Raw genomic sequence first — 26,701 nt, forward strand, 5'->3', positions numbered from 1 at the left:
TATTGATTTCTACCTTTATCCTGTTGTGGTCAGAAGATATTTAGTAGGAGATCTGACTTTTTAAATCTATTGAGACTTAATTTGGCACGGCCTGTCCTGGAAAATGTCCCATGTGCATGTGGGAAGAATGTTGGATCAAGTGTTTTGTATATGGCTGTTAGGCTAGTTGGTTTGTTGTGTTAAGTCCTCTATTTCCTTCCTTATCTTCTGTCTGGTTCCTCTATCTATCATTGTAATCTCTAACTATTGTTCTAGAACTAGGTCTATTTCAATTCTGTCAGTTTTTACTTCATATATTTTGAGGGTCTGTCATTAGGTATGTAATATGCTTATAACTGTTATTTCTTCTTGCTGTATTGGAACTTCTATTAATATATAATATCCTTCTTTATCTCTCATAATTTTTTTTTATTGAAAGTCTATTTTGTCTAATATAAACATAGCCATCCCTGGTCTTTTTTGATTATCATTTGCATGGAATATCTTTTTTCATCCATTCACTTTCAATTGATTTGTGTCTTTGGATCTAAAGTGAGCCTCTAGTAGAGCACCTATAGTTAGACCATGTGTTTTTGTCTATTCTGCCACTGCCTCCCCTTTAATTGGTGAACTTAATCCATTTACATCTAAAGAAACTACTAATAAGGAGGGAATTCTGTCATTATGCTATTTGTTCCCTATGTGGCATAGAGCTTTTATGGTCTCTTATTTCTTGCATTAGTATCTTTTTTGGTGTTTAGTTGTTGTTGTTGTTGTTGTTGTTGTTGTTGTGAAACAGTTAACTTTCCTTCCCGTTTCTTTTTATATATATTCTATAGCTTTGTGTGTGTGTGTGTGTGTGTGTGTGTGTGTGTGTGTGTGTGTGTGGCTGGCTAACGTGGAGATTATATTTAGCATCCTAAAGTTATAATATTCTAATGTGAACTTATAGCAGCTTAACTTCAATAACATACAAAAACTCTGTTCCTATACAGCTCTGACCCCATCTTTTTCTGTTGTTCATGCCACAAAATGACATCTTTATACACTATGTGCCCCAAATCAACTAATATTCTTTTAAATACATTAGTCTCTTAAATCATCTAGAAAACAAAATGTAGAGTTAAGGACCAAAGTTACAATACTACTATCTTTCAGACAAATCATTGTTTTATTCTTTTATCTTTATTAGTCTCTTAAATCATATAGAAAAAACATGGAATCACAAACCTCACCATAATACCAGCTTTTATAATTGCCCACGTGAGACTGGATCTCACTATAGAGCTTCAAGTTACTACCTAGTATCTTTTCATTTCACTGTGCAGGACTCTGGAGCATCTCTGCATGGCAGGTATAGTAGTAACAAACTCCCTCAGCTTTTGTTTATCTAAGAATGTCTTAATTTCTCCCTCAGTTCTCAAGGCAGTTTTTCTAGATATACAATTCTTCACTGACAGTGTTTTTTTTTTCCTTTAACACTTTGAATGTATGGGCCTACTACCTTCCAGCCTCCACAGACTGTGCTGAGAAATCTGTTTATTATCTTATTAAGGATCCCTTGTGTGTGGCAAGTCACTTCTTGTTGCTTTCCAGATCTTCTTTTTGTCTTTGACTTTTGCCAAGTTGCATGATTATATGTCTCAGTGTGAGTCTCTTAAAGTTCATTTTACTTGGAGTTGATTGAGCTTCTTGGATGTTTATATTAATGTCTTTCCTAAAATTTGGGATTTTCAAATATCCTCTCTGCTTGCTTGCTTGCTTGCTTGCTTCCTTCCTTGACTCCCACAATGTATATGTTCATCCACTTGATGGCATCCTACAGGTCCTTTAGGCTCTGTTTACTTTTCTTCAATTTTTTTCTTTCTGTTCCTCAGACTGGGTAATTTCTATTGTCCTATCTTCAAGTCTGCCAATTCTTTCTTCTGCCTGCTCAAATTTGCTTTTTAAATCTCTCTAGTGATTTTTTTTTTTCCTTTCAGTTATTGTACTTTTCAGATCCAGGATTTCTTTAGTTCCTTTTTAGATTAAAATTTTTTGGTTAATATTTCCATTTTGTTCATACATTACTTTCTTGACTTTCTCCACATTCTCCTCTACTTTTTTTGACTGTTTTTAAGATAGTTAAAGTCTTTGTCTAGTATATCTACCATCAGGTCTTTTTCCAGGACACTTTCTATTGATTCTTTTTCCTTTGGGCCATACTTTCCTGCTTCTTCTTATGCCTTATGATTTTTTTGTTGGGAGCTGGAAATTTGAGTCAAATAAGATGGTTAACTCTATAAATCAGATTCTTCCCCTTCCCTGCAGTTTCCTCTTTTTTGTTGTTGTTCTTGGGGTTTTTTGTTTTTCTTTTTATTATTGAAGGCTGTCTCTATGCTGTCTCAGCCTGAAGTATAAACTTAGAAGTCTTCTTAGGTCTTATCTGAGCCCTTTCCCTGGGCATGTGGTTACTCTGTAATTTCCTTCCATATGTTTGCAGTTGTTTCTGAATGTTCTAGTCTTTAATGTCTGACTTCTGAAAGAGGAAAAAGAAAAAAATGAAGGGGGAACCAAAAAAAGGGGGGGCGCTGGTCCTTCAAATCCTTCAGAAGTCACTTCTGCTGGGGAGAGGGGTCTTGTAATAGTGGAGGGAGGTATAAAAATAATGGCTGCCTGTCTGTCTGTCTGCACCTCTGTGATCAGAAGCAGCAATCAGTGATCAGAGCACAGATCTCTGATATTTGGAGGACAGGGTCATTTTTGCCCACTCTGGTTCCTGCAAGCTGTGTGCAAGCTGCTCTAGAAACACCTGCACAGACACCTGCCATGAGACTGAGGGATGGGGATGGATAGCTGCTATTGTGTCAAGAGCTAAAATTAACTGAAATTAAGCCTTCCCCTTGCAAGCCTTCCCCTTGCAAGCCTTCAATAGACTCCAGAGTTCCAAAATGGTTCTATAAGACAGATTCTGCCAGTGTAATTGTTGTGCAGATAGGGAAATGGATTCCTGGTGCTCCTACTCTTCCATCTTTCCAGAATCTTCTCCATACATTTGTGCCACATCCAAGTACAATCTCAGACATCTTTTGCCTAACATACAGTGTAAGACCTTTACTGTGAATAATATGGCTTTCTTCATCTTCCTCAAGACCCTTGGCCATTTCTTCACATTTCTCTACTGTGGCACCCAATGGGAAGCAGGACAAAGGACCCAGTTCAAGAACAGGCAAAAGAAGGCAAGAGTCCAAGAAAAAAAATCTACTGCTACCTGGTCTCCCTGTCATGTCTGAAGGTATCCTCTGTCTGACCACCCTCATCCCCAATCCTCCCTTCACCAACCCCTCCAATGCTGTCTCTAGACTCATGCCTGCTGCCCATTTTCTGTATCACCAGATTTCTCTTCTCTTGTGGGAGAGGAAATCCTTTTGCTTGACACCATTCACTCTTTCCCCACTCACATTTCAAAATCAACACCACTTCTGTTTACTCACCAGGAGCTTAAGCTTGATTTCCTTACAACATCATTTCTGTCTCTGCTTTCAAGCTGAGGGACATTTACTAAGCATCTCCTCTGTGCTGGCCTTCATGAAGGTTGCACAATAAACAAAGGGCTCCCCAAGCAATGGGTCAAGAGGGTCTGGGGCACCAACTCTGACTTCAAGAGGGATGGGGGAGGGGTCACAGAAGAGAACTAAGTTCCTAAAGGACAAGAGCAACTCCAGTGGTCAAGTCAATGTTCTTCCCTCAGACTCTCTCTATGACATCTGACCGAGATGACCATCAGCCAGCTGGCTCCCTTCCCTCTTCACCCACAATCCCAAGGCTTTATTTCCATGGCCTTCCATCTAGGGCCTTTACCTCCTCAAGAGGCCTTCTTCCTTCCCTAGCCACTGCAAGTCTCTCCCAAGAGTACCCTGAGAGTCCAGCTCTTTTCCCCCTGGACTGCTATCCTCCAGGTGTTCCCCATACTCTGATGACCTGTGCCAAGGCTTCTCTGTGGATGGTTCCCAAATCTGTGTCTTCAGGTAAGGCCCCTTTCCCGCACTGTAACCATGTACCATCACCTGCCAGCAACACTTTCCCAATACCACATTCCCTGGTTTCTGATCACAGGACAACATTCCCTGGTCTCTGAAGCCATCACTGGCTGCATGGTCATCACTGTCTTCCTCAGTCACTGCATTTGATCAGTTCTTCTCTTGGGATCTGGCTCCAATCCATCCCCTGATGTTCATTCTCAACAAGTTCCACTTTGGGTCAGGCCCTTACCATCCCAGGACAAATACTTTCCAAAGTCTGTGCACAGCCCTATACCAGGCACTGACCATGGCTGTGATGATCTTCCACCTACACCACTCTGAAGTATCAGCCTTCTCCCCTACACACTTTCAGGGGCTCCATGACTATCCCAGGATGAAGCCCAGCATCCAGGCTGGCCCACAAGGCCCTCTATGGTCTGCCCCAACCTTCTCATACTGACCCAACTCATCAAACCCCTGGAAATACAGGTAAAAACTCAAGCCTCTGCCTAGTGCCAAACTCTACTCCGACTGCTGCCCCCACTCCCCTCCTTTCCTCTGCCTATCCAAACCTAACCCTGGTGACAGGCAACCTGAGGCAAGGCACAGAGAATGGGACTTTGAGCAAGAAACCTAGGACCCTAGGAATACCGATCCGAATCTGACTCTGCCTCCATGTCCCTGTCTTATAGGAAACAGCATGACCTACGCTGCAGGGTTGTCTCCCACTGCAAACAAGTTCATGTGTGGAAAGTACTGTGGGGAGTCTGGAACCAGTCCTTGGAATCAGGGCAGCCTCTAGCCGCCTACATCCCTTCTGAGGGGTCAATGCCCTGACCTGCATCACATATTGTGAAACTCGTCCCTGCTTGGTTATCACTTGCACTTCTAGAACCAATTCAAATTCCTGACTTCCAGGCCAGAAGCAAAGTCTCCTTCTCAGAAGCCCCCCATGATATTCTGGAGAAGCCAATTCAGCTCTCCTCTTGAACTGCTGGGCAAATCTCCCACTGTTACTTCCTCCACAAGTTGGTCTTTCCTGTTCAAGTACACAGTACATGTCTTAGAATGTGGGAGGCTTGGTTCAATTGGTCTTTGACTCTATGCCCACTGGGTCTGGCCTGCTTGGGCAGGCAAGCCCTTTAAAAAACTAGATTTTTAAAAATGTTTATTTATTTTTCAGAGAGAGGGAGAGCAAGTGGGGGAGGGGCAGAGAGAGAGGGAGATAGAGGATGTGAAGCAGGCTCTGTGCTGTCAGTGCAGAGCCCAACGTGGGACTTGAACTCACAAACTGTGAGATCATGACTTGAGCTGAAATCGGACGCTTAACCAACTGAGCCACCCAGGTACCCCAGATTTTTTTTTTAAAGAATAAAGGAAGTAACTCTGACAAGCAGGAGTTACCTAGAGAGTAAGTTAAACAATCTCTGGAGCCACTGGCTGCCCAAAGGTCAGTGTGACAAAATGATGCAAGTTCACAGGGGAGATTCCAAACAGGGCCTGCGACCCACTCACCCAACAACCCCAGAACAGCTCAGACGGGCCGTGCTACCCCGCAAAAATGGCAAGATGGAGATATCAGCCTTGGGAAGGCCAACACCCAGAGCTGACTGTGAAAGAAGAGACACTGGAGAGGGAGGGATGGAGGGAAAAGAATGAAAAAGAAAAGAATAGTGAGGGGAGAGAGGGAAGCAATAAAAACACCAACGAAGAGAGACAGAGAAAGAAAGAAAGAAACACAAGAGAAAAAGAAAGAAAAGGAAAGGAAAGGAGCAGACACCCTGCTCTGTGCCAGCACCATGCTACGTGCTCTCGTGTGATCCCAACACCCCATGAGCAGGGGGCCTCTGATGTGTATTCAGAGAAGCCAAGTGACTTGCCTGAGGCTGCCAGGGGGCACAGGGAATAAGTGGCTGGTCTGTAGGAGTCCAGAGTCCAGGCCTCTCCCATGACAGAGGAGAGGAAGTGTCCATTCTCAGTCCGTAGGGAGGGCTCCAGCCACGGCAATCAGTGACCCAGGACCCAACCACAAGCCAGGGCCCAGTACATGTGCATCATCTCTGCTTACACTCCATGAGCCTGAGGCCCAGAGGGACAGGGAAGGGTAAAAGCGTGCACTGAGAATTCCAGCGATTAACCATAAAGCTTTCGGAAATTCAATTATTTTTTATCCAAACCCTTTTGGGCAATGTATCGTAACAAAACATAAAGGCGTGTTGGGCTGAGTATCTGGCCCTTTCCCAGGCTCAAGAGAAGCTGGCCTTGCTGATTTCCTGAATATGCCACACACTGGGGATCCTGGCTTCTGGAGGCAGAAGTAGAGTTCAGCAGCCCCTTGGGGGAAAAGAGGCCCCTCCCGCCCTGGGTTTCAGATCCAGACTGGTGTCTGGGTTCTAGAAGCACAAGAGGCTCCAACCAGAGATGTCAGGATGAGCCCTGAGCCCAGCCCCACAGCTCAGCGGTGCAGGCAGGGGCTGACCTGGAGCACATTCAAGGGCTTCTCCTGTTCCCAGCACCCACCACCTCCTCCAGACTCCCCGCACAGCTGTGGTGCATCACGCTTCCAACCAAGCCCAGACATGCTGACTATGCACGCAGGCTGACCTTCGACAACACACGAAAACGATCTGAGATAAGTTAAAATGTGTGTGTGTATGCGCGTGTGTGTGTAACTTGTGTAAAAGACATAAACAATAGACTACAGGTTTCCCCACTATCTGAAAATAGAGCGTTCCTATGAAATGTTCAGTGAGGCAAAATGGCATAAAGAAGCAATTACCATTCGTTTATATGGAGAAATTAGCGTTCCCAGACCCAAAAAATAACTTCTCCTAGGCTCTTCTGATACCTTAGGACACATCTTACTAACAGATGCACAAGATAAATCGACATAAAGCACAGATGCTCACAGACACAGTTCAAAGCTCTGGCGGCTGGATGCTGAGTGCAGTCCCGGGGAAAGGGACTTGGTGGGGCTGCTCTCGCTGTCTGGGGTGCATGCACACTGCCTCTATAATGACGCTCTGCAAAGCAGACACTGAACACTATTGTCGCTTTTCACCTTTTTTCGTAACAACAAAAATCCTCTCCAGATTTCTTTTGGTTAGCGAAAACAAGAACTAATAAGGTAGGTCTTTCATAACAGCAAAGTGGTGCTATGCAATCTTTGAAAAGCAGGGGATACTTGTATAAGTTTTAGGTCTGGAATAGTAAAAGTCAAAATAACCAGCATTTATTATACTTTGTTTTTTTTCTGACCAGTCAACCCAGATACAAAACCTCCCTCCTGGGGTAACTGATGATCGGACTGGGTATGGGAAATCCCTAACATAGCGCCAGGCACACAGTAGGTGCTCCACACCTTACAGCTGTGATTGCTAAGACCCTACTGTGTGCCGGGCCCCACGTCAAACGCTCCCTCACAACAAATGCTGAACTTAACAGTGCCCATTTTACAAAAGAAGAAATACAAACTCAGATGAAGTGAGTTGCCTAAGACCACACAGCTAGTTGGCCACAAAGCCAGTATGAAAGGCACACCTTGTAAGTCAGCTCGGCAGCAGCCCAATCACTTGGGATTTGGCAATGCACCCAATCCCAGGGAGGGAGGCAGGGCCAAGGGAGCCCCGGGTGGGTTTAGCAGATGGCCTTGGCTACAACAGAAACAAAGAAATAGAAAGTGTTTAAAAAGTAGGAGGAAACACAGAGGCAGCCGGAGTGAAAGATGCATCAAGGATGCTGTCAGATGATAACATTTAGTGGAAAAATAAACAGAAAAGCCTAGAACACAGAACAGTGTCAATGTTGTGATAACAACTACCTCAAATTATGTACATGTGGGAAAGAATGACAGGGATCCTAGGGAAAGAACACTTTAATTTGATGCATTGGAGAGATTGTGGGTACGTTTTTATCTTCTATTTTGATTTCTGTTAACATTGATAAATGCTTATGCAAGAGTAATTTTAAATGCTTTCAAAGATAAAGAAATCACAAAGAAAAACAATCAAACAGTTTGACTACATAAAAATTAGAAACTTCTGCATGTCAAAAAAAAAAAGCAACTAACATGGAAAGACAACCAACAAATGCTGAAGGCTTATTTGTAGCAAATACGATAGGCAAAGGGTTAATTAATAACAACATCTTTGTTAATATTAAACACTCCTGAAAATCAAAAACATAGCATTAAAATCGCTAGAAGCAAACAGACAACATATATGGGCATAGCACATAGCACATAGCACAAAAGCACAACTGTTTAGTACATGTAAGGAGAAATGTTCAATGTCCCCAATAATTACAGATTCACACATTAAAACAAGAGTAACATACCACTTCTGTCCTACTAAGTTTCAAATATATGTTAAAATTAGAAACCAAAGGTAGCTGCCAACACCTGTGTAAACACTTTTGGAAAAGAATACGGCACTACACAACAAGTTTGAAAGGATTCATGCCCCTCAGTCCAGTAATCTCACACCTGGAAATGTCTCAAGAGGAAAAAAAATGAGAATACAGAAAAAGTTTAAGGATGGTCAAAAATGTTCACCCCAGGATTACTTCCTTATAAGAAGGAAACCTTATGCCAATCTAAAGGGCCAACAAGGAAGTGATGGTTACATGAAGAAGTGCTACACAGATGTTAAGTAACACAGGTAGAAATCCAAGATGCAAATACCTCATCTGTTTCAAAGGGAGAAGTGAATTCAGCAAAGTTGCAGGGTACAAGATCAACACACAAAAATCAGTGTGTTTCTATACTCTAGCAAATAACAATCTGAAAAGGAAATTAAGAAAGCAATTCCATTTATAATGGCATTTAAGAGAATTAAATGCTTAGGAATAAATCTAACCAAGGATGTGAAAGACCTGTAGACTGAAAACTACAAAACACTGATGAGAGAAACTAAAGATCTAAACAAATGGAAAGGCATCGTGTTCATAGACTGGAAGACTTCATTACCACTGTTTAGATGTTCGTGCTACCCAAAGCGATCTACAGATTCAAGGCGATCCCTATCAACGTTCCAACAACCACTTTTTGCAGAAATGGAAAAGCAGATCCTCCAAATTGCAAGGGGCCTCAAATAGCCAAAATAATCTTGGAGAAGAAGCATAAAAACGTTGGAGAACTCAACTTCCTGACTTTGAAACTTACTACAAAGGTAAACAAAGTGGTGTGGTACTGGCATAAGAACAGACACACAGACCAATGGAAGAGAACAGAGAACCCAGAAGTAAGCCCACACATGTATGATCAATTTAGTTTTGACAAGGGTAAAAGGGGAAAGGACAATCCTTTCAACAAACGGTGCTGGGAAAACTGGATAGCCACATGCCAATAATAAAGTTGGGCCCTTAACTTACACCATACATAAACTTACACCATATATACAAATTTACTAGAAGTAGATGAATGACCTAAACTTAAGAGCTAACACTACAAAATTCTTAAGAAAAAATTTGGGGAAAATCTTCATGACATTGGATTTGGCAACAATTTCATGGATATGACACCAAAAACACAGGCAACAAAAGAAAAATCAATATATTAGATTTTATAAAAGTTAAAAACTTTTTTTAAATTTTTTAAAATTTACATCCAAATTAGTTAGCATATAGTGAAACAATGATTTCAGGAGTAGATCCCTTAATGCCCCTTACCCATTTAGCCCACCCCCCCTCCCATAACCCCTCCAGCAACCCTCAGTTTGTTCTCCATATTTATGAGTCTCTTCTGTTTTGTCCCCCTCTCTGTTTTTATATCATTTTTGTTTCCCTTCCCTTATGTTCATGTGCCTCCAAGGACAGTATGAAGAAAGTGAAAAGTCAACCTACAGAATAGGAGAAAACATTTGCACATCATATATGTGACAAGGGATTAATATCCAGAATACATAAAGAACTGCTACAATTCAACAACAACAAAAACCCAACAAAACAACAACAAAAACCTGATAGAAAATGGGCAAAAGACCTAAATAGACATTTCTCCAAAGAAGATACATGAAAGGCCAACAGGTACACGAAAAGATGCTCATCATCACTAGTCATTAAGAAAATGTAAGTTAAAACCATAATGAGATATCACTATCATTTCATACGTGTTACTATGGCCACCACCAAAAAGACAACAGATAACAAATGCTGGTGAGGATGTGGAGAAAGGGGAACGCTTGTGCACCATGGGTGGGAGTATCAACTGGTGCAGCCACTATGGAAAACAGTATGGAGGAGCTGCAAAAAATTAAAAATGGAACTACCATATGATCCACTTCTGGGAATATATCCAAAGGAAATGAAAACACTGACTTGGAAAGATATCTGCACCCTCATGTTCACTGCAGCATTATTTACAGTAGCCAAGACATGGAAACAGCCTAAGTGTCCATAGATGGATGAATGGATAAAGAAGTTGTGGTGTGTATGTATGTATGTATGTATGTACGTGTGTGTGTGTGTGTGTGTGCGTGTGTGTGTGTATTTGAATATCACTTATCCATAAAAAATCCTACCATATGCTATAACATGGATGGACCTCAAAGGCATTATGCTAAACGAAAGAAGTCAGAGAAAGGCAAATACTGTGTGTTATTCGCAGAATCTAAAAAAAACAAAAACAAAAACAAAAACACGAGAAACACAACTCAGAAAGAGATCAGACTTGTGGTCACCAGAGGCAGAAGGTTGGGAAAGAGAGAATTGGAGAAGGTGGTCAAAAGATACAAACCTGCAGTTGTAGCATAAGTCCTAGAAACATGATGTACAATGTGATGACTGTGGCTAACACTACCATCTGATATGCAGGAAAGGTGTTGAGAGAGTAGATCATAAGAAATCTCATCACAAGAACATTTTTTTCCTTTTTTTCTTTCCTTCTTTTCTTTGTATTGTATCTATATAGGAGGATGGATGTTAGCTGAACTGACTGCTAATCATTTCACAGTATGTGTAAATCAAACCATCATGGTGTATGCCTTAAACTTATATATTGATATATGTCAACTATTTCTCAATAATACAGGTGGTGGTGGGGGAACCAGCAAAAGGGGATAGGGGAAGCCGAAATGAGATACCACTTCATAGCTACTAGGATAACTATTTAAAAAAAAAAGAAGAAGAAGAAAAATGACAGGTGTTGGTGAGGATGTGGAGAAATTAGAGCCCTAACACATTGTTGGCAGGAATGTAAAATGGTGCAGCCACTGTGGAAAACTGTTTGGTGGTTCCTCAAAACGTTAATCATAAAACTACCATATGATCCAGCAATTCCACTCCTAGGTATAGACCCAAAGGAATTGAAAGCAAGGACTTGAATAGATATTTGTAAACCAATGTTCATACAGCATTATTCACAATAGCCAAAGGAAATAAGACAAGTGATTATCCATGATGAATGGAAAAACAAAATATGGTACATACACACAATAGAAAATTATTCAGCTATAAAGGAGTGACATTCTGACACCTGCTACAACAAGGATGGGCCCTGAAAGCATTATGCCAATGGAAATAAGCCAGACACAGAAAGCGGAATATATGACTCCATTTATAGAAGGTACTTGCAATAGGCAAATTCAAAGAAACAGAAAGCAGAATAAAGGCTATGGGGGGGAAGGGGAGGAGAGAAGGGGGAGTTACTGTTTAAAGGATACAGAGTTTCTGTTGGGAATCCCGAAAAAGTTTTAGGTATAGACAGTGGTGATGGGGACACAGCTTTGTGAATGTATTTGATGCCAATGAACTGTATATTTGCAAATGGGTAAAATAATAATTTTATGGGTATTTTAGTATGCATATTTTACCACAATTAAAAAAATGTGGACGAAAGGGGGGTGGTAATATTATACACAGTGAAAAGATAGGAATGAAATAAACCAAAATGTCAGCAGTTATTTTGAAAAAAGAAATCTTTGGGTGGTCTCCTCTTTCTTTTAATCATTTTTCTCCGTTTTCTAATTTTAATTACTCTTTGGATGGAAAAAATACGTTATGTTTTTAACAGGTTTTATATTTTCAGTTTTGATATGTACATAATTCATCAGCCCAAATTTTTCCTTTTTAGGTAGAAAGTTTCTTCACATATGGGCCAGCATTTACAAAGGATTTACTTCACAAGGGACCATAAGGAAAGGAGATGGTCACTTAAGATGACTTAAAGTTCTCTGCTGCACAGAGGTAAAAGCTTATGTTCTCTTACAACCTGGCCTGGCCACCGGCCCTGGAGCCCACTAGCTACAACCCATCAGGGTGGCAATCCTTTCTTTTATGGGAGTTTCTCCCCCCGCCCTCCAGGCACTGAATGAGGAGAGGAGAGGTTTCAGGTGGACAACTGCCTCTGGATATGATACAGTCCATAATTTGACCTTCAAACAATAAATTAAAATAGGAATAATAACTTAAACATGAAGGTGAGAATCTGCCTTAAATTTAACTGATCGAAATAGCTAATATTAATTTACCCTTAATGGTAACCCAAACCCTTCCCAGAAGGTCCCGTTTATATACAAATGATACTGACATTGTACTGGGTCTTCATGCAGGACTCCAAAGGACCTGTTCTCCCCTTTCTGACAAGTAAATAAAATGGCAGGGAGATCAAATAACTCACTAAAAAGAAGATATAATTTTTTATCTTCCTTTTTACAGTCTCATATCCACTTCCGTTGGGAATAACAAAGTCTGAATTCTTATGCAACACTTATCTAAATGTGTCGATTTTATCGGATTGATGAATTTTGCTAACAAAAGGCAGTGCTAGGAAATCTTTTATGACATATTTGGCCCATTCACAGGGCTGGAGCTTTAATTTAACCAACTTGAGAATTCTGAGGGAGAGCTGCAGGTGTTGGATCTGAAAAAAAAAATCATAAATGGGAAGGCATATCAATCTTTATGACGGGGAAACAAAAACACTCTCTACTTGCTTGCCCTCCACAGGCAGGAGAAGGAGAGGTGGCAGCAGCAGGATATTGTCTCGGGCTGCATAGCAAAGAGGAAGCATCGCTGTCTCCCAGTGACCGCTATTTAGTATTGATCAAAAGGCGCTGGCCCAGAGAGGAAGAGAGGAATTGATAAAACAATGAGGTTTGCCAACACTGTGTTCTCAACAAGGACATTTTCTCATTCTCTTGACCACACCAGAGTAAGTCACTCCTGTGGCCGCCTGAGCGACCCGGCGGCTTTCTGTCCCACGGCCCCACAGCACCGCTACCTCTCTGCCCTCATGGATCTGTCCTCAAGGACCGTAAGCGTAGCCAATCACTTGACAAGGCCTGTTGCTTCTCCTGTCAAAGGTCTCCCCGAGTCACCCCTCCCCTCCCTCCACAGCCTTAACTCGGAGGACACTTCTCTCCCTGAGAACACCACCAAATTGCCTCTCCCTCTCTGTTCTCGGCTCCCCCTGGATCCTCATCGCTGAGCCATCCCTTCTGCCTGCCACCAGTCAGCTCTGCATGGGAGAACTTCTCAGCCACTTCTTGCACAAACTCTTTAAGGACTCCTTACTTTCTGCAAGACGAAATCGTAAACTCGCTGGCATGAGATATTACAAAGGTCCTTTGTGATCTCGCCTTTCCCAGTCTCCCCTCCAACAGCAAAGTCTGCCCATCCATCTACCCAATTTTACAAGCTTCTGTGATAGAAACATCCAGTCATCCACCAAAACTCATCTCCGCCTTCAGATAACCGAGTTGCAGCTAAGCAGATGGTGAGGGGATGTGTTTCCTGGCCTGACACCGAGGCATGACCAACATGAACGGGCAGGACTGAGGCCTCACCCACAGAATCTGTGGCAAGGGTGTGTGCCTCTTCCAGTCCGGCGTTCCTTATACACTGGACCCTCCTGTGAACGTGAATGCAGCACTGTCCGTGCCTGGCTTTGACCACACGGACAGGGACACACCCTAAGTGGAAGCAGGACGGAGGACACCGGGGTTTCTGAATGCTGTACAGAGAAGAAACCCCCTTGTGCTCACGTTAGGAAATTACCTGGAAAATCAGCTTCTAGTCTCTTTACGCTTCTGTATTTTTTGGTCTCTTGCAACAGCATCTTAGTCTTTACTCTTGCCGTGCGCAAGGGCCAGGTGAGATCCCGCTTACTAGGACCCACAGCTGACACCCGCCTGCCCAACCTGTGTTAATGAAATGAAGCATGCCCCAGAGCCAGCTTAGACACGTGGACACTCCTCTCATTAGCAAACCTACTTGGTGTTCTCTAGGGTCTTCTGCATTTTCTTTGTCATTTTATCAATCGCTGCCTGTCTCTTCCCTTCAGCTAAGAGGTCTATTTTGTTCAGCACCACGACCAGCTTCTGGCAGGCGATCTGCCCAATCACAAGGCACTCCGCGGACTGGGTCTGCATCCCTTTGGTCACATCGATGACCAGCATCATCAGATCAATGATCTGGGCCCCTGCAAGGAGAGAAAGACAAGGTTAGAAAGGGAAATGGGGGAGAGGACTCTGTAGAAAGTTGCCCAATTCCTGAGCTTCAGCAGAACCAGCCAAATTCAAGTATGAAGATAAAGGTGGGTGGATGACCACCACACACCTCCTAGCCCCGGCCATGGGGGACGGACTCGGACCAACACGATTTCACTGAATCCTCACGACCACCATGAGGGACTGGCGTGTTACCTCATCTGGAGAGGAAGAAACTGAGGCCCGCAAAATACAGAGAGCCCACCAAGAGCCACGGCCAGCACGCAGTAGGGCTGGGGACCCCAAAACACCCTTTTACTGCATCAATCCCTTCATTTTATTCCCATCTTAGACCTGGCAAATGCCTAGAGATCTGCCCTTGACAAGACAGCAGATGGAAGGAATGGAAAACTACCAGGGAGGTGGGGGCTCGTCTCCTCTATGGCTCCTGGGTCTTCTCCTCACGGTAGTTGGGTTTAGTCATGATCCTCCCACGCATGGCTGCATCACATCTACTCGCTTCTTTTGCCCTCTCCATTCCAGGTGGTAGGCTCCTGTCCTTTCAAGGAGGTAAGAGCAATCCAAGGTTCAACTACATCAATGCTGAGCACCGCCAGCATGTACGTGTGTGTATTTCTATATGTGTGTGTGCGTGCGCATGTGTGTGCATTCCACACGTATGCATGCATGCCTGGCTGGGAGCATGCCCTAAATACACAGCCACACCTGAGCTGAACAACAGCAGAGGGAGGAATTACAGAGGAGTCCATGAGGGGAAACCACCCTGAGCCATGTTAGGAATACTCAAGTTAGCCAATGAAGGGAATGTGTCCTTTTTAATGGGATTTGAAGTAGTTTTACCAACAAAGGGGGCGGGAAGTTATTTTGGGGGATACAGAAATATGCAGCTATTTCCCCCTTTGCCCCAGGAGGGATTTCCAAGGCCCAACTATCGTTGTGGTGAAACGGAGGAGGACTGCTCTGTGGGTGACTCTCATGACCCAAGATCATTCCTGGGGAGCGAGGGAAGGCGAGGAGGAGGGCAGTTTTCTCTGCTGGCACATTTACTGTGTGCGCTATCAACCCCTTAATCTCCACGACCAGTGTTTCAGACGAAGGTGGACTCACGGGGTACTTGCTTTGGCACTAAGGGCCACCAGACACCGGGGAGCCTGGCTGCACTGCTGAAGGATTCTTTCCTGGTCACCACTGATGTGCGCAGCTCCTCCAGCCTCCCCCCAGGAGAAACAATAGGCGTCTCCGGCTCTAGGCAGGCCTCAAAATGTCCCAGCTATCCTCCCTGGCCCTTCTGTCTGCCCTCCCAAGCCCCCTCTTCCACCTCACCCAGTCCCAGGGACTCCGTGCTGCTGTGGTCCAAGGGGCCCGGAGGGGCAGGCTGGTGCTCACAGCAGCCAGCACTGGCATCTCCCTTGTCCCACCGGGCAGCATGTGGGGACGCGGCAGGGGATGACGCTGGTTCTATCACCCACACCTTTTAAACAATGGAGGCCTAAAAACCTCACCATCTGACAGACTCCCTCTCTTATCTATCGAATCACCAGCTCCCCTCTGGGATGCATCTCTGCTGCAGCCTCAACCCCCATGGCGCATGGCAGGCCCATGTCAGCTGCTCCCTAGCGGGAAGAGACCTGTTCTTTGCCTCAGACTTGTCCCTCTGAAATCCATCCTCCAAACAGCCTCCCAGAAGGAGCTTCCTAAAACTCTATGACTAATTCATACACTGAGTCAGGGAGGGGGGTAAATCGGTATTTCTATGAAAGTCAATCGGAAAACAGCTATCAGAATTCACAGCATATTTGACCCAGCCAAGCCCACACACATGTGCAGCCTCCCATAGTGTAAGCAGGCTTGTTGTAGCTACAGTTGGAAACCATGTAAATGCCCATCACCGGGGGGCATGTTAAAAACAAAGAATGTTGGGGCGCCTGGGTGGCGCAGTCGGTTAAGTGTCCGACTTCAGCCAGGTCACGATCTCGCGGTCCGTGAGTTCGAGCCCCGCGTCGGGCTCTGGGCTGATGGCTCAGAGCCTGGAGCCTGTTTCCGGTTCTGTGTCTCCCTCTCTCTCTGCCCCTCCCCCATTCATGCTCTGTCTCTCTCTGTCCAAAAATAAATAAACGTTGAAAAAAAAAATTAAAAAAAAAAAAAAAAAAAACAAAGAATGTTACACCCACTCCAGGAGAATACTATCCCACCATTAAAAGGAATGAAGAAGCTCTTTGTGTATCACTATGGAACAGTCCCCAAGGTAGAGCGAGTGAGAAGAACAAAGGGCAGAGCGATGTAATCTGTGTCAAAAGCGGGGGGCGGGGGGAGGGAAGGTTTGTGTGTATGGGTGCTGTATGGGAGGAAGTGTTTGCTCCTCTGCACATAAAACATGTCTGAAGGAATGCAAAAGAAACAACTAACTTTTGGTTGTTTGTCGGGAGAGCCAGGTGGCAGATGTGGGATGGGGTAGGAAGGAAACCAGACTGCGTGTTCTTCTGTACCTTTTACACAGGTGTGCAGTACCCATTCAGAAATAAATAAAATGATGTGACGTACATAAATAGATAATGAACTAAACGCTGATCTGCTGTTCCCCTGCTAAGAGCCCTCGCTGTCTTCTAACTGAATGGGAACTCCGTGCTGTGGCTTTGGGCCCCCTCTTCTACCTCACGGTCCTGGCACGTCCTCCTTGCGCTGCGCACCAGGGTGCACCTCACGGAGCCCTCCCTGCCCTGCCCCAGGGCACATGTGTGTGCGCACATGCACGCCCCCACTCAAAGCCTGAGCCCAGCTCTCCCCAGAAGAGGTGACTTCTCCCCAAGCAAACCTGTCATCAGTCACAGGGCTGTGTGGCGAGGTGTTGAGGCAGGATAGGACAAAGCCCACAGGTGAGCAGAAGGAGGAGTGCCTGGGGTTCCCAGCCTATGAGCCGTTCTCCAGGAAGACTGGAGAGCCATCTTCACATGAAATGGTCCCAAGCGCCTGACCAGGTGACCCCCAACTGTAGTGGGCAAAGCTGTGCCCACAAAGCCAAGGCTACGCTATCCCAAGGATGTCTCAAGGACTTTTCCAGAGTACTTCCAACTGCCCTGGCTCCCTCTAGGACCTAAACATCATCCCCTCCCTTACCCAAACTACCATGGACCTCCCTGTACGGATGAGGAGGTGTTTGGTAACTGCCCTTGGTCACTCAGCAAATAGGTGCTAAAGGAGAGATCTGAACGCTGCTGTCTGTCCTCACCTATGTGCCATGTGGCCTGTCCTTCCACATGGGGACCCATCCCCTCTCCAGCCTCTTCTCTTACTCGTCCTATTCCTCGCCCACCTCCTCATTTTTACACTGAGAATCAAGGTACACTCCACGATAATTCTCACCCTTCCCGGCCTGGCTTTTGCTCCTGCCCCTCTACCTATACTTCACTCACCCCTGGCCCTTCCTCCCCAACTACCCCAATGCTCAGAGCTTACAGATCACAGGTCGGGCTTTCAATCTGGATTTACAGGACCCAGCGGGCACAGCATGGGCAATCTTTCATGGACTGAACTGAGCTAATGATAGCTTGCCCACCCCCCCCACTCTATTCACTAGGACTCTGTTCCTTTTCTCAGAGATTCAGTTCCCCATTGGTATATAAAACTACCCAGGAGCACCTCGTCTTGGCCCAGTGGCTGGAGGGGAAGAACTCGTATATTCTACGTATTTAGCCCATCTCACTTATGATGCCTGTTGGGATCCTGGGGATAGAGATGAAACTGGCCTGACAGAGCCAGAAAGACAGGTGCAGATGAGACCCAAACACAGACTGGTCAGGATTTCCTCTGCAGCCTTAATCCAGTGTCCACAAGCCGCCTTTGTTGCAGGGAGCACAGAGCTCCATTCCAAAAGGCCAGGCTCTTGAGCAGACCCGCTGCCAACATCAGGCACTTCTAAGGAGACCAGAGGTCACAGCGACGTGACAGGCCCCACTGAGAACCAGGGGTCATCATCAGGCAACTGCCCGCTGCCCAGCAGCGGCTCTCAGTTACTCCCGTTGCTTCATCAAACTTTTGATCAGGCGACAGGAAGTGACATAACTGGCCCGTCTTGTCTTTTTCAAGATCCCCAGTACTTCCACAGAATGAATCAAGCAGTGTCCTTCCCAATTCCCACGAACCCAGGGTAGGAAACCATTCTGAGACAAGAGGGGCACAGCGAGCGAGTGGGCGGGAAACACAAGTCAGGAACTTGCAGCTTACAAATGACCCTCTATATTTTTCAGTCTATCAGAGTTTTTCATCTAGTTGTTCTGACTATAGATCCCTTTAAAGGTTTGCAGAATAATTATAACAGGGTTCAAGTTTCTCGGTACTTTTATAAGTTACAATTTCCAATTCTGTAGAGGATACATCTTAATCATTTCAAAAACAAAAATAAAGAAAAACTTACAAAGGTCGGCATTTAACAAAGTGTAAGTTATCTGTGAGATGTAATTTTCCTTCTGGGACTGAAGGCGGAAAACATGCGTGTGCAGAAAAAAAATGTTTCAGCCAGAGAAACTGAACATAAAACTTTAAACATTTTAGCAGCCTCAAAATCAGGTATTTAATCAAAACGTGATTTTTTTTAATCAAAAGCTATGAACATCCTAAAAAGAAGAGAATAGTATTAAATTTAAAATAAAGAAAAATGTATTTTTAACTAGTGACTTATTAAATATTCAATAAACAACGTAAACACACTGTCATCAACAATATAAAAGTGCAGTGGCAATTTATGTCCTATTATTATTCCAACCCATTCGCCGGATACATCAGACCTCCGTGGGCCTCAGCTTCCTGGTCTCCATGAGGACAAGGGTGAGCCCAGCCAGCGGGCTGCAGTGAAGGTTAAAAGAGATAACACCCGGAGCGGGTTCAGAACAACACGTCGGCCATAGGAAATCCTCCATAACGTTAGCTGCTGTGATTGTTTTTCCTTCTACAACTCCTACTGTGGCAAGCACGTTTGCTTCTTGTCTTAACTTTGCCATGTGGGGATCACAGAATCACAGACAGCAAAACAAAAGCTCAGAGAGGTGAAGTGACCAAGTCAAGTCAGGAGCAAGGGCTCAGTTGGAGCGATGTGAACATGGGCCCCCGGACCCCTTTCTCCCACAGCACCCTGTGTCCCTGGGCTGCGATCCTGCGCCCAGAGTGAAACGCTCACCCCGTGCGTGGGTGGGGACTTGTGCACCAGCCCCTGTGGGTGCTGCAGAATGGCAAAGCAAGTGTCAGAAGTCCCCCATGGAGCGTGGGGCAGGAGGAGGGGCTGCAGCTCTACAATCCCAAGGTGCCGTCAGTATTGCTGTTATTTGTATTCATTTATTCAATATATTGCTTGTTTCCCCATTTTCCAGCCAAGAAGACTGAGGCTCGGGCAGGTTAAATACTTGCCCCAGGCTATCTAGCTAGGGTGAGAAGCCAGCATCGTTTTGACACCAACACAGGCTCACCTGTCCTGGCCCCGCCTCTTGGCCAGGAGGCATCGAGACTTTCATCACACTGGAGCCCGTGATTCCTCTCAAGGAGAGTCCCCCCGCGTGTGTGTCCATTTTGTGCATTTCAGTTTTCCTCCCTCTGTATCCTTTCCCCCAAAGTACAGTGGCCTGGGAACCCCCTCTCAGATTCCTACTGGCACAGGAGAGTGTACAACTGAGCACCAGGGATGTCCGTCCTGCCCTCCTCAGCACAGAATCAGAGGGTTTGGAAATGGAAGGGGTTTGGTAAAGAAGGTCCATGTGCAGGTGGGGAGCCAAGGGCCATGAGCGGGAGGAAGAGGTGAGCGCTGGGCTCGGAGGCACCCAACCGGGCATTCAAACCACAGCACCCCTGGGGGCCTCCATTTCCTCATCTGTAAATCAGAATCTAAACAAAGATGCCCACTGCAAGAGGTTGGGGCGGGGGTAGGGGGCATGGAATCAAAGGGAAGGCCAGCCGGGCACTCAGTAAGCGGAGCTACATTTAGGGCTGTTGGTGCCGAGCCAAGCTCTCAGCCCAGCCTCACATTCAGAGGCTGCTGTTCCCACCTGTCCAGGATGCCCCCAGGCAAACACATGTGGACAAAGAACTGAGGTTACTGACCAACTTGGGGGGGGGAGGGGAGTGGAGAAGGAAAAGCTTGCAGAGTGGCCAGACGTGCACCCACCTGGGCACAGGCGCATGTCCAACTTGCACACACTGCCCGCCAGCCCCACTCCTCACTCTCCTTGCTAGCTTTCTTCAGGACCTGCCTCCCTCACAATTCCCATGCTGCTGGCCAGGCCCAGAGCCTCCAGTGGGGGGACAGAAAGCCAAAGGAGACTCCAGTCACTGGAGGAAGTTCCGAGGACCATGCCCCTTGCTCCTATCAGATGACCATTTTCGTGAACACCTTCAGACAGAGGGAAATTTCTTAATGCTATTTACCCTCTCTGAGCTCTAGTTCCTCATCTGTAAAACAGGGATGATCACCCCACTGTGATTTCGACTGACCTGGTTGAAAATCTCAGAAACGGACATAGGACAGAGCCCAGAGGGACGGCATACTTGTACGTGGGGCATGTGAGCAAAAGAAAGCCTTGGAGGGGGTGCTGCCCTTTAGCGGGAAGAAAGCTGCAGGAGCATGGAAGGCCACCTCACGTGCCCTAGAAGGCATGCTATGGAGAGCAGCAGGGCAGGGAGGCAGGGAGCCTGAGGGGCTGGCCCCAAGCCAAGGCACAGCTTCACCCCTGCCGGCTGTGCAGCCTCAGGCACGCACGCATGTGAGTACACCTCTTGACCTCTCGGAGCCTGGGATTCCTCCCCTATATCCTGCTGATGTCAGAGACAACACCTTAAGGTGCAGGGAGGGCATCGAGCACAGCACGTGGCCCATACTAAGAGCTCAAGAAACACAAGCTACTATCAGTATTGGGACTTGTATCATGAAGCCCATCACAGTAAAAGCTCAAAAGGGGCCATCTCCTTCCCTGTGGCTCACATGTCCACAAAGTCCCCATGCCCTTCCCAGGCAGAGAAGAGACAGTATCAACAACAGCATGGAACAAATACTAACGATACCTCCCGCGATCCAGCAGTATCCACAAGGCCCCTCACAGGGGATGAGTGGCAGACCACAGCCTGGAGCACTGCATCCACCAAGGGGCAGGAAGCCCTTACTGTTTTAACCCGGTCTGCAAAGGTAGGCTCCCCCACAAACATCCTGCCAAATCCCACCAGACCAGCAGGGAGACACCTGAGCAAGAGAACTTGGGTGGGCAGGACTGGACATCTTCAACAAGTCGTCAAGGTTCCACAGCCCATTCACACAGCCTCCCTCACTCCTGTTCTCTAGGAAAATGATATGCTTCACCGAATGAACTAGAAGAACAAGCTTCGGGTGTTCCAAATACTGTAGGTAGCAAGCAGGAGTGGAGCTGACCTAGTAGCCAGCGGAACCAGCGTAATTCTTGACTGACAAGAAAGCCAACCAGAGCAGCCACAATCCAAGTGACTGCTACCATGGCTTGGGGGCTGGATCAGTGCCAGGCCCCGGGCTGAGGACCATTCGCATCCCTGATTTCAAACCGACAAAGATACACCAGGCTCTAGAAAGGACACTGTTTAGCCTGCATGGTGCTTCTGGGAATATGAATGCACTGGGAAACACTTACAGTTCGAGAGGTCACATAAAATCCTTATGAATCAGCAGATATGGCAACACTGGGCCTGTGCCCAACGTGGCTGAGGAGCAGCTGCCCCCTGGAGAGCGGCTATCTTTCCCAATTTTACCTTGGTCTCCACAACTCCCTACTGCCCTGTACCTGGCATTTATGCCATCAGCCTGGCTCCTAACAGGCAAATGGGCTCATGACTCCAGCTTGACGTGTGTTAGCTCTGACCCTCACCACGTCCCACGAGGAGGAGGCTCTCCCATTCGAATCACGAGAAATCCGAGGTCTGGTCACACAACAGTAGCCAGCAGAGGCGGGGCTAGAACTCAGGGCTGGCTGACTTAAACATGTCTTCCTTTTCTATTGCCAGCTGCCTCTTGGCCAGGGTCCCGCATGGCCGAGTCTCCAGGGAACCCTACGGTACCCCAGGGAGGAGGCGGGCAAGGCCCTGGGGATGGGAAGAGGAAGGAGAGCGCACAAGGTGTGCAAAGGCAAACTGCCAGCGTCCTTTAGGACACGTCCAAAACCAGAGGTACGGTCCTTCAGGAGGGAACGAAAGGAAGCATTCATCAGCACCTAAAGAAACCCGGGAGGAGAACAATGGGAGCCATGTTAGCAGTGGAGGAACAGGGGAAAGAACAAAGAGAGCCCGTGTAAGAGACCCAGGAAAAAAATAAACAGCTGCGGACAAGATAGCAGACAAATAGAGGCGCTGGAGCCCCGCCAAACGGAGGAAAAGCCAAAAAACAATAAACGCTGGAGACTCGCGGCCAAACACCCACAGAGCTGAGAGAGGGCAGTGGTGCAGAATAGGACGCACCGGCCGCAGATCCTGGGTGAGTCGCCTTCCTGTCCACATCTGTCGATGGGAAAAGCACACACCTGGGACACAGGGACAGCGGGTGGCCGTCTAGATAAAACTAAGGTTGAGTCTCCACCTCATACATCACACCAAAATAAATGCCAAAGGACCAAAGCTTTCAGCATAAAGATATAAAACCATAAAAGTCCTGGAAGAAAATATGTGAGAGAATTTTTTTATAATATTAAAAGTAAAAAAAAAAAACCAAAAAACCAAACCAAACCAAACCAAACAAACAAAAAAACAACTTAGGTAAGATACAAAACCCGGAAACACGTAAAAGAAAAAAAATGAAAGACTGACAAATTCAGCAACATAAAAATCAGACATTCCTGCATGGACAAAAATATGATAAAGGCCAACACGACCAGGGACACGCTACCCACAAAGGGCTACTCTCCTTAATAGTTAAAAAGCTTCTTCAAGTGGATAATAAAAAGAGCAACAATCCAATCAAAAACGGCAACTGTATCTACACATAGCTCACACTAAGCACATTCACGGAGTGCTTCCTACTTGCCAGCCCCCTAAGCTGGTGCTTGGCACCCTGGAGATGAGGACAGATGACGGTCCCTACCCCTTACAAGAGGGACTCACCGTCCAGTGAAATAAGGCTAAAAGTAAACAATACATCTAAGACGTGAGTTTCACAGAAGGGGGGAAGATGGTTAAGTATCCTGGGGAAAAAGAGAGCAGGAAAAAAGGCTCAGGAATGTACAGGAGGCAGGCGGGTTACAATTTTAATTCAGGCTGTCAGGGTGGGCCTTCCTGAGAAGGAGACATTTGAGCCAGGACTTGGAGGAGAGGAGCTGGCAGTTAACCAGGGGAAGGGCATTCCAGGCAGACAGAGGGGCTGGTACAAAGACCCCGTGGGGTGTCAAGGTGTCTGGGTGTCCAAGGACCAGTGAAGAGAGATGGGTGGCTGGAGGGAAGTCAGGAAACAGGGCAAAGAAAATAAATACAAAGAGTTCAGACATATAATAAGATGCCCTACCTCACCAATAACAAGAAAATGGAAACTGAAATGACCCCAAGATTCTAGCTTTCACCTGGTGGGTTGACAAAATCATACCACAATAAAAGGGCCAGATGAGTAGTAAGGTCTTGCCCTGCCAGGCACTACTGACTGACTCCTGGAGCTCTCCAGACGACCTTCCATCACTACTCCCATTGAGAGGTGAGATTAGGTCACACGACTGGGAAGTGAGGGCTAGAATTCATTGTCAAGCTCTGCCAGCTTCAGGGTCACGTCATCCCTCAAAACACTGACGACACCCTGCCACTAAGAGTGTGGGGAGACAGGCGGTCCCGTCCATCTGGGACGTGTGTTGACAAGACCTCTTCTGAGGCCATTCTGGCAACAGCCATCCAAAGTGTGGATGCACAATACCCTGGGACCTGGCAACATCCCACATGCAAATGAGGTACATACAAGGCCACTGTTGCAACGTGTCTGCAGTAACCCAAACGTGGGGCCAGCCTAGCTGCCCATCGGGAGGGAGGCAGTTATGTACATCACAGTATATCCACATAACAAAACAGTATACAGCTACTAAGAAGCACAGAGCAGCGCTATGCCCTGAGTGGGAGTCTCACCAAGGCAGCGTGCACAGTACCCTGCCATTTCTATAGGCTGTGCATTAGCACATATATGCCTGAAATCACTGTCCTTGTAATTTTTAGAAGAAACTGGTCACAGTCATTTGTCCCTGGGGAAGTAAACCAGGTAAGCAGGGACCCGGATCCAAGGGAGATCTACTTTTTACTGTCTATGCTTTCGTACCTTTTAATCTTGGTTTTCATTTTTTTTAAGTAGGCTCCACGCCCAGTGCGGAGCCCAACGCAGGGCTTGAACTCACAACCTTGAGATCAACACCTGAGCTGAGATCAAGAGTTGGACACCGGCTGCGCCATCCAGGTGCCCCTGCATTTGTACCTTTTAAATTTCAAACCACAGGGGGTCCTGGGTGGCTCGGTCGGTTAAGTGTTGGACTTCAGCTCAGGTCATGATCTCGTGGTTCCTAGGTTCGAGCCCTGCATCGGGCTTTGTGTTGACAGCTGGGAGCCTGGAGCTTGCTTCAGGTTCTGTGTCGTCCTCTCTCTCTCGGTCCCTCTCCTGTTCGTGCTCGCTTCCTCTCTCTCTCTCTCTCTCTCTCTCTCTCTCTCTCAAAAATAAACATTAAAAAAAATTAAATTTCAAACAACATGCATATATTACTGGTTCAAAATCAATTTGTTTTTAAAAATTTTAAGTTAAAAAAAAAAAACTACCTACCTACCTAAGTAAAAGGACCAAAAAAAAGTACAGAAAAACGAAAACACTGCTATTAAATTCTAGCCAGACACAGTTGCTGCCATAGGTACATAGCTCACAATGTTAAGAGAAGTGTTAAAACTCCAGACACCAGAGATATTCTCCTTAATGGAATCAGAGGATTTAAAGAATCCCAAAAACAGAACTCTCTTGCAGTGGTTAATGTTTCTTAGTGCTGTACCTACACACACATAAAAGCATCTCAGACACCATCCCTGGCATGCATCTCTCCAGCTTGGAAACTCCCCTAGTAAAGAGCCTGGACTTGGATCCTGCAAGTTATGACAATCCGACGACAGGGGCAGGGGCATAAGAGAGAAGGAGGTAGAACCCATCATGTCTGTTTAGAGGTCATAGACATGTTCTGTGAATGACATTTTGTCCTTCCGCAAGACCGATGTAAGAACCACAGACCTGTCCTCATCCCACTCGGTGATGGTCAGGCGCGCTGGAGAGAGATCCCCATGTCTGGGTGCATCAAAATCAGACAAGGCATTTGGAGATGGTCCTGAGGATCACTAAAGAGTGGAGGGTATATGGCAGTTTTCTGTACCATTACAACCGTTCTGTAGGTTGGAAATTATCTCAAAATGAAAAAGATAAACAAAACAATGACTGAAGCATCAGGAAATTGGGGAAACAGGGAAAGAAAATGAACATTCAGTGAGTGCCCAGGAATGTACCATGCACACTATTTCAATCAGTCTTCACTACAGCCCAAGAAGGAGGAGTTTATTTAATTATGCACACTTTATAAATGGAGAAACTGAGGCTTGGAGAGACCTAAAGTGACTCTCCCACAGTCACACAGCTAGCAAACTGGAGGTATGAATTCAAACCCAGAGCAGTGTGCTACCAAACACTGTGTGGCCACAACAAGGTCAAGGGAATCAGAAGCTGCCAAGTTCAGAAGTTGAGACCACATGTTCCTCATTGGAGGAAAAGACAAAGGAAGCGATCTTAAACAGAAGCATGAAGGAACTCAGGTAGATCTATAAGAGAACTTCCTGAGCGGCAGGGCTAGTAAAGATGTACATGACATCTTTATACAATCAAAGGGCTCTTTGCTGGAGGTCTTGGGAACAGTTGCGTCCTGCTACAGGGAGGGAGGATGAATTACACCAGGGCTCCCCATCCGTGCACTACCTCCGATCTCTGCCATGCCTGTGGATGCTGCTTCTGCTGTTATTTACTTAATGTGGGTTAAGTCATTTTTTTGAACTCAAATCCATTTATATTTAAAAGAACTTGACTCGACAATAAATGCATTAAACTTGCCATAAGTAGAAGTTAACCATAAAGATGAATAAAATGAGACACAAAGCGATGTGATGCGATGTTATTACATGCTAACGAGATAATGCTGGCTGTGGAAGCCCTGAACCTGAGGCCTGCTCTCTGTGAAAAGAGGATCGGCAAGAGCTAGTATAAGACATCCTAGCACTAACGTGAGTCTCTCTCCGACA

The 26,701-nt window shown here is 45.9% G+C and overlaps 1 protein-coding gene across 1 annotated transcript in view; it reads right to left on the reverse strand.

Annotated features, from left to right (window-relative positions):
• Positions 1–26,701, reverse strand: part of EEFSEC (eukaryotic elongation factor, selenocysteine-tRNA specific) — a 250,282-nt gene that overhangs the window by 149,122 nt on the left and 74,459 nt on the right. The window contains exon 2 of the mRNA XM_047096360.1: positions 14,190–14,397. Within this exon, the coding sequence (XP_046952316.1) occupies positions 14,190–14,397 (208 nt within the window). The remainder of the gene's footprint in view (positions 1–14,189; positions 14,398–26,701) is intronic.

Source organism: Lynx rufus, unplaced genomic scaffold (assembly GCF_022079265.1).
Source record: "Lynx rufus isolate CCGP_SWC_20201006 ecotype Redwood Valley unplaced genomic scaffold, mLynRuf1.p SCAF_4, whole genome shotgun sequence".
In the NCBI taxonomy this organism is placed as follows: Eukaryota; Metazoa; Chordata; class Mammalia; order Carnivora; family Felidae; genus Lynx; species Lynx rufus.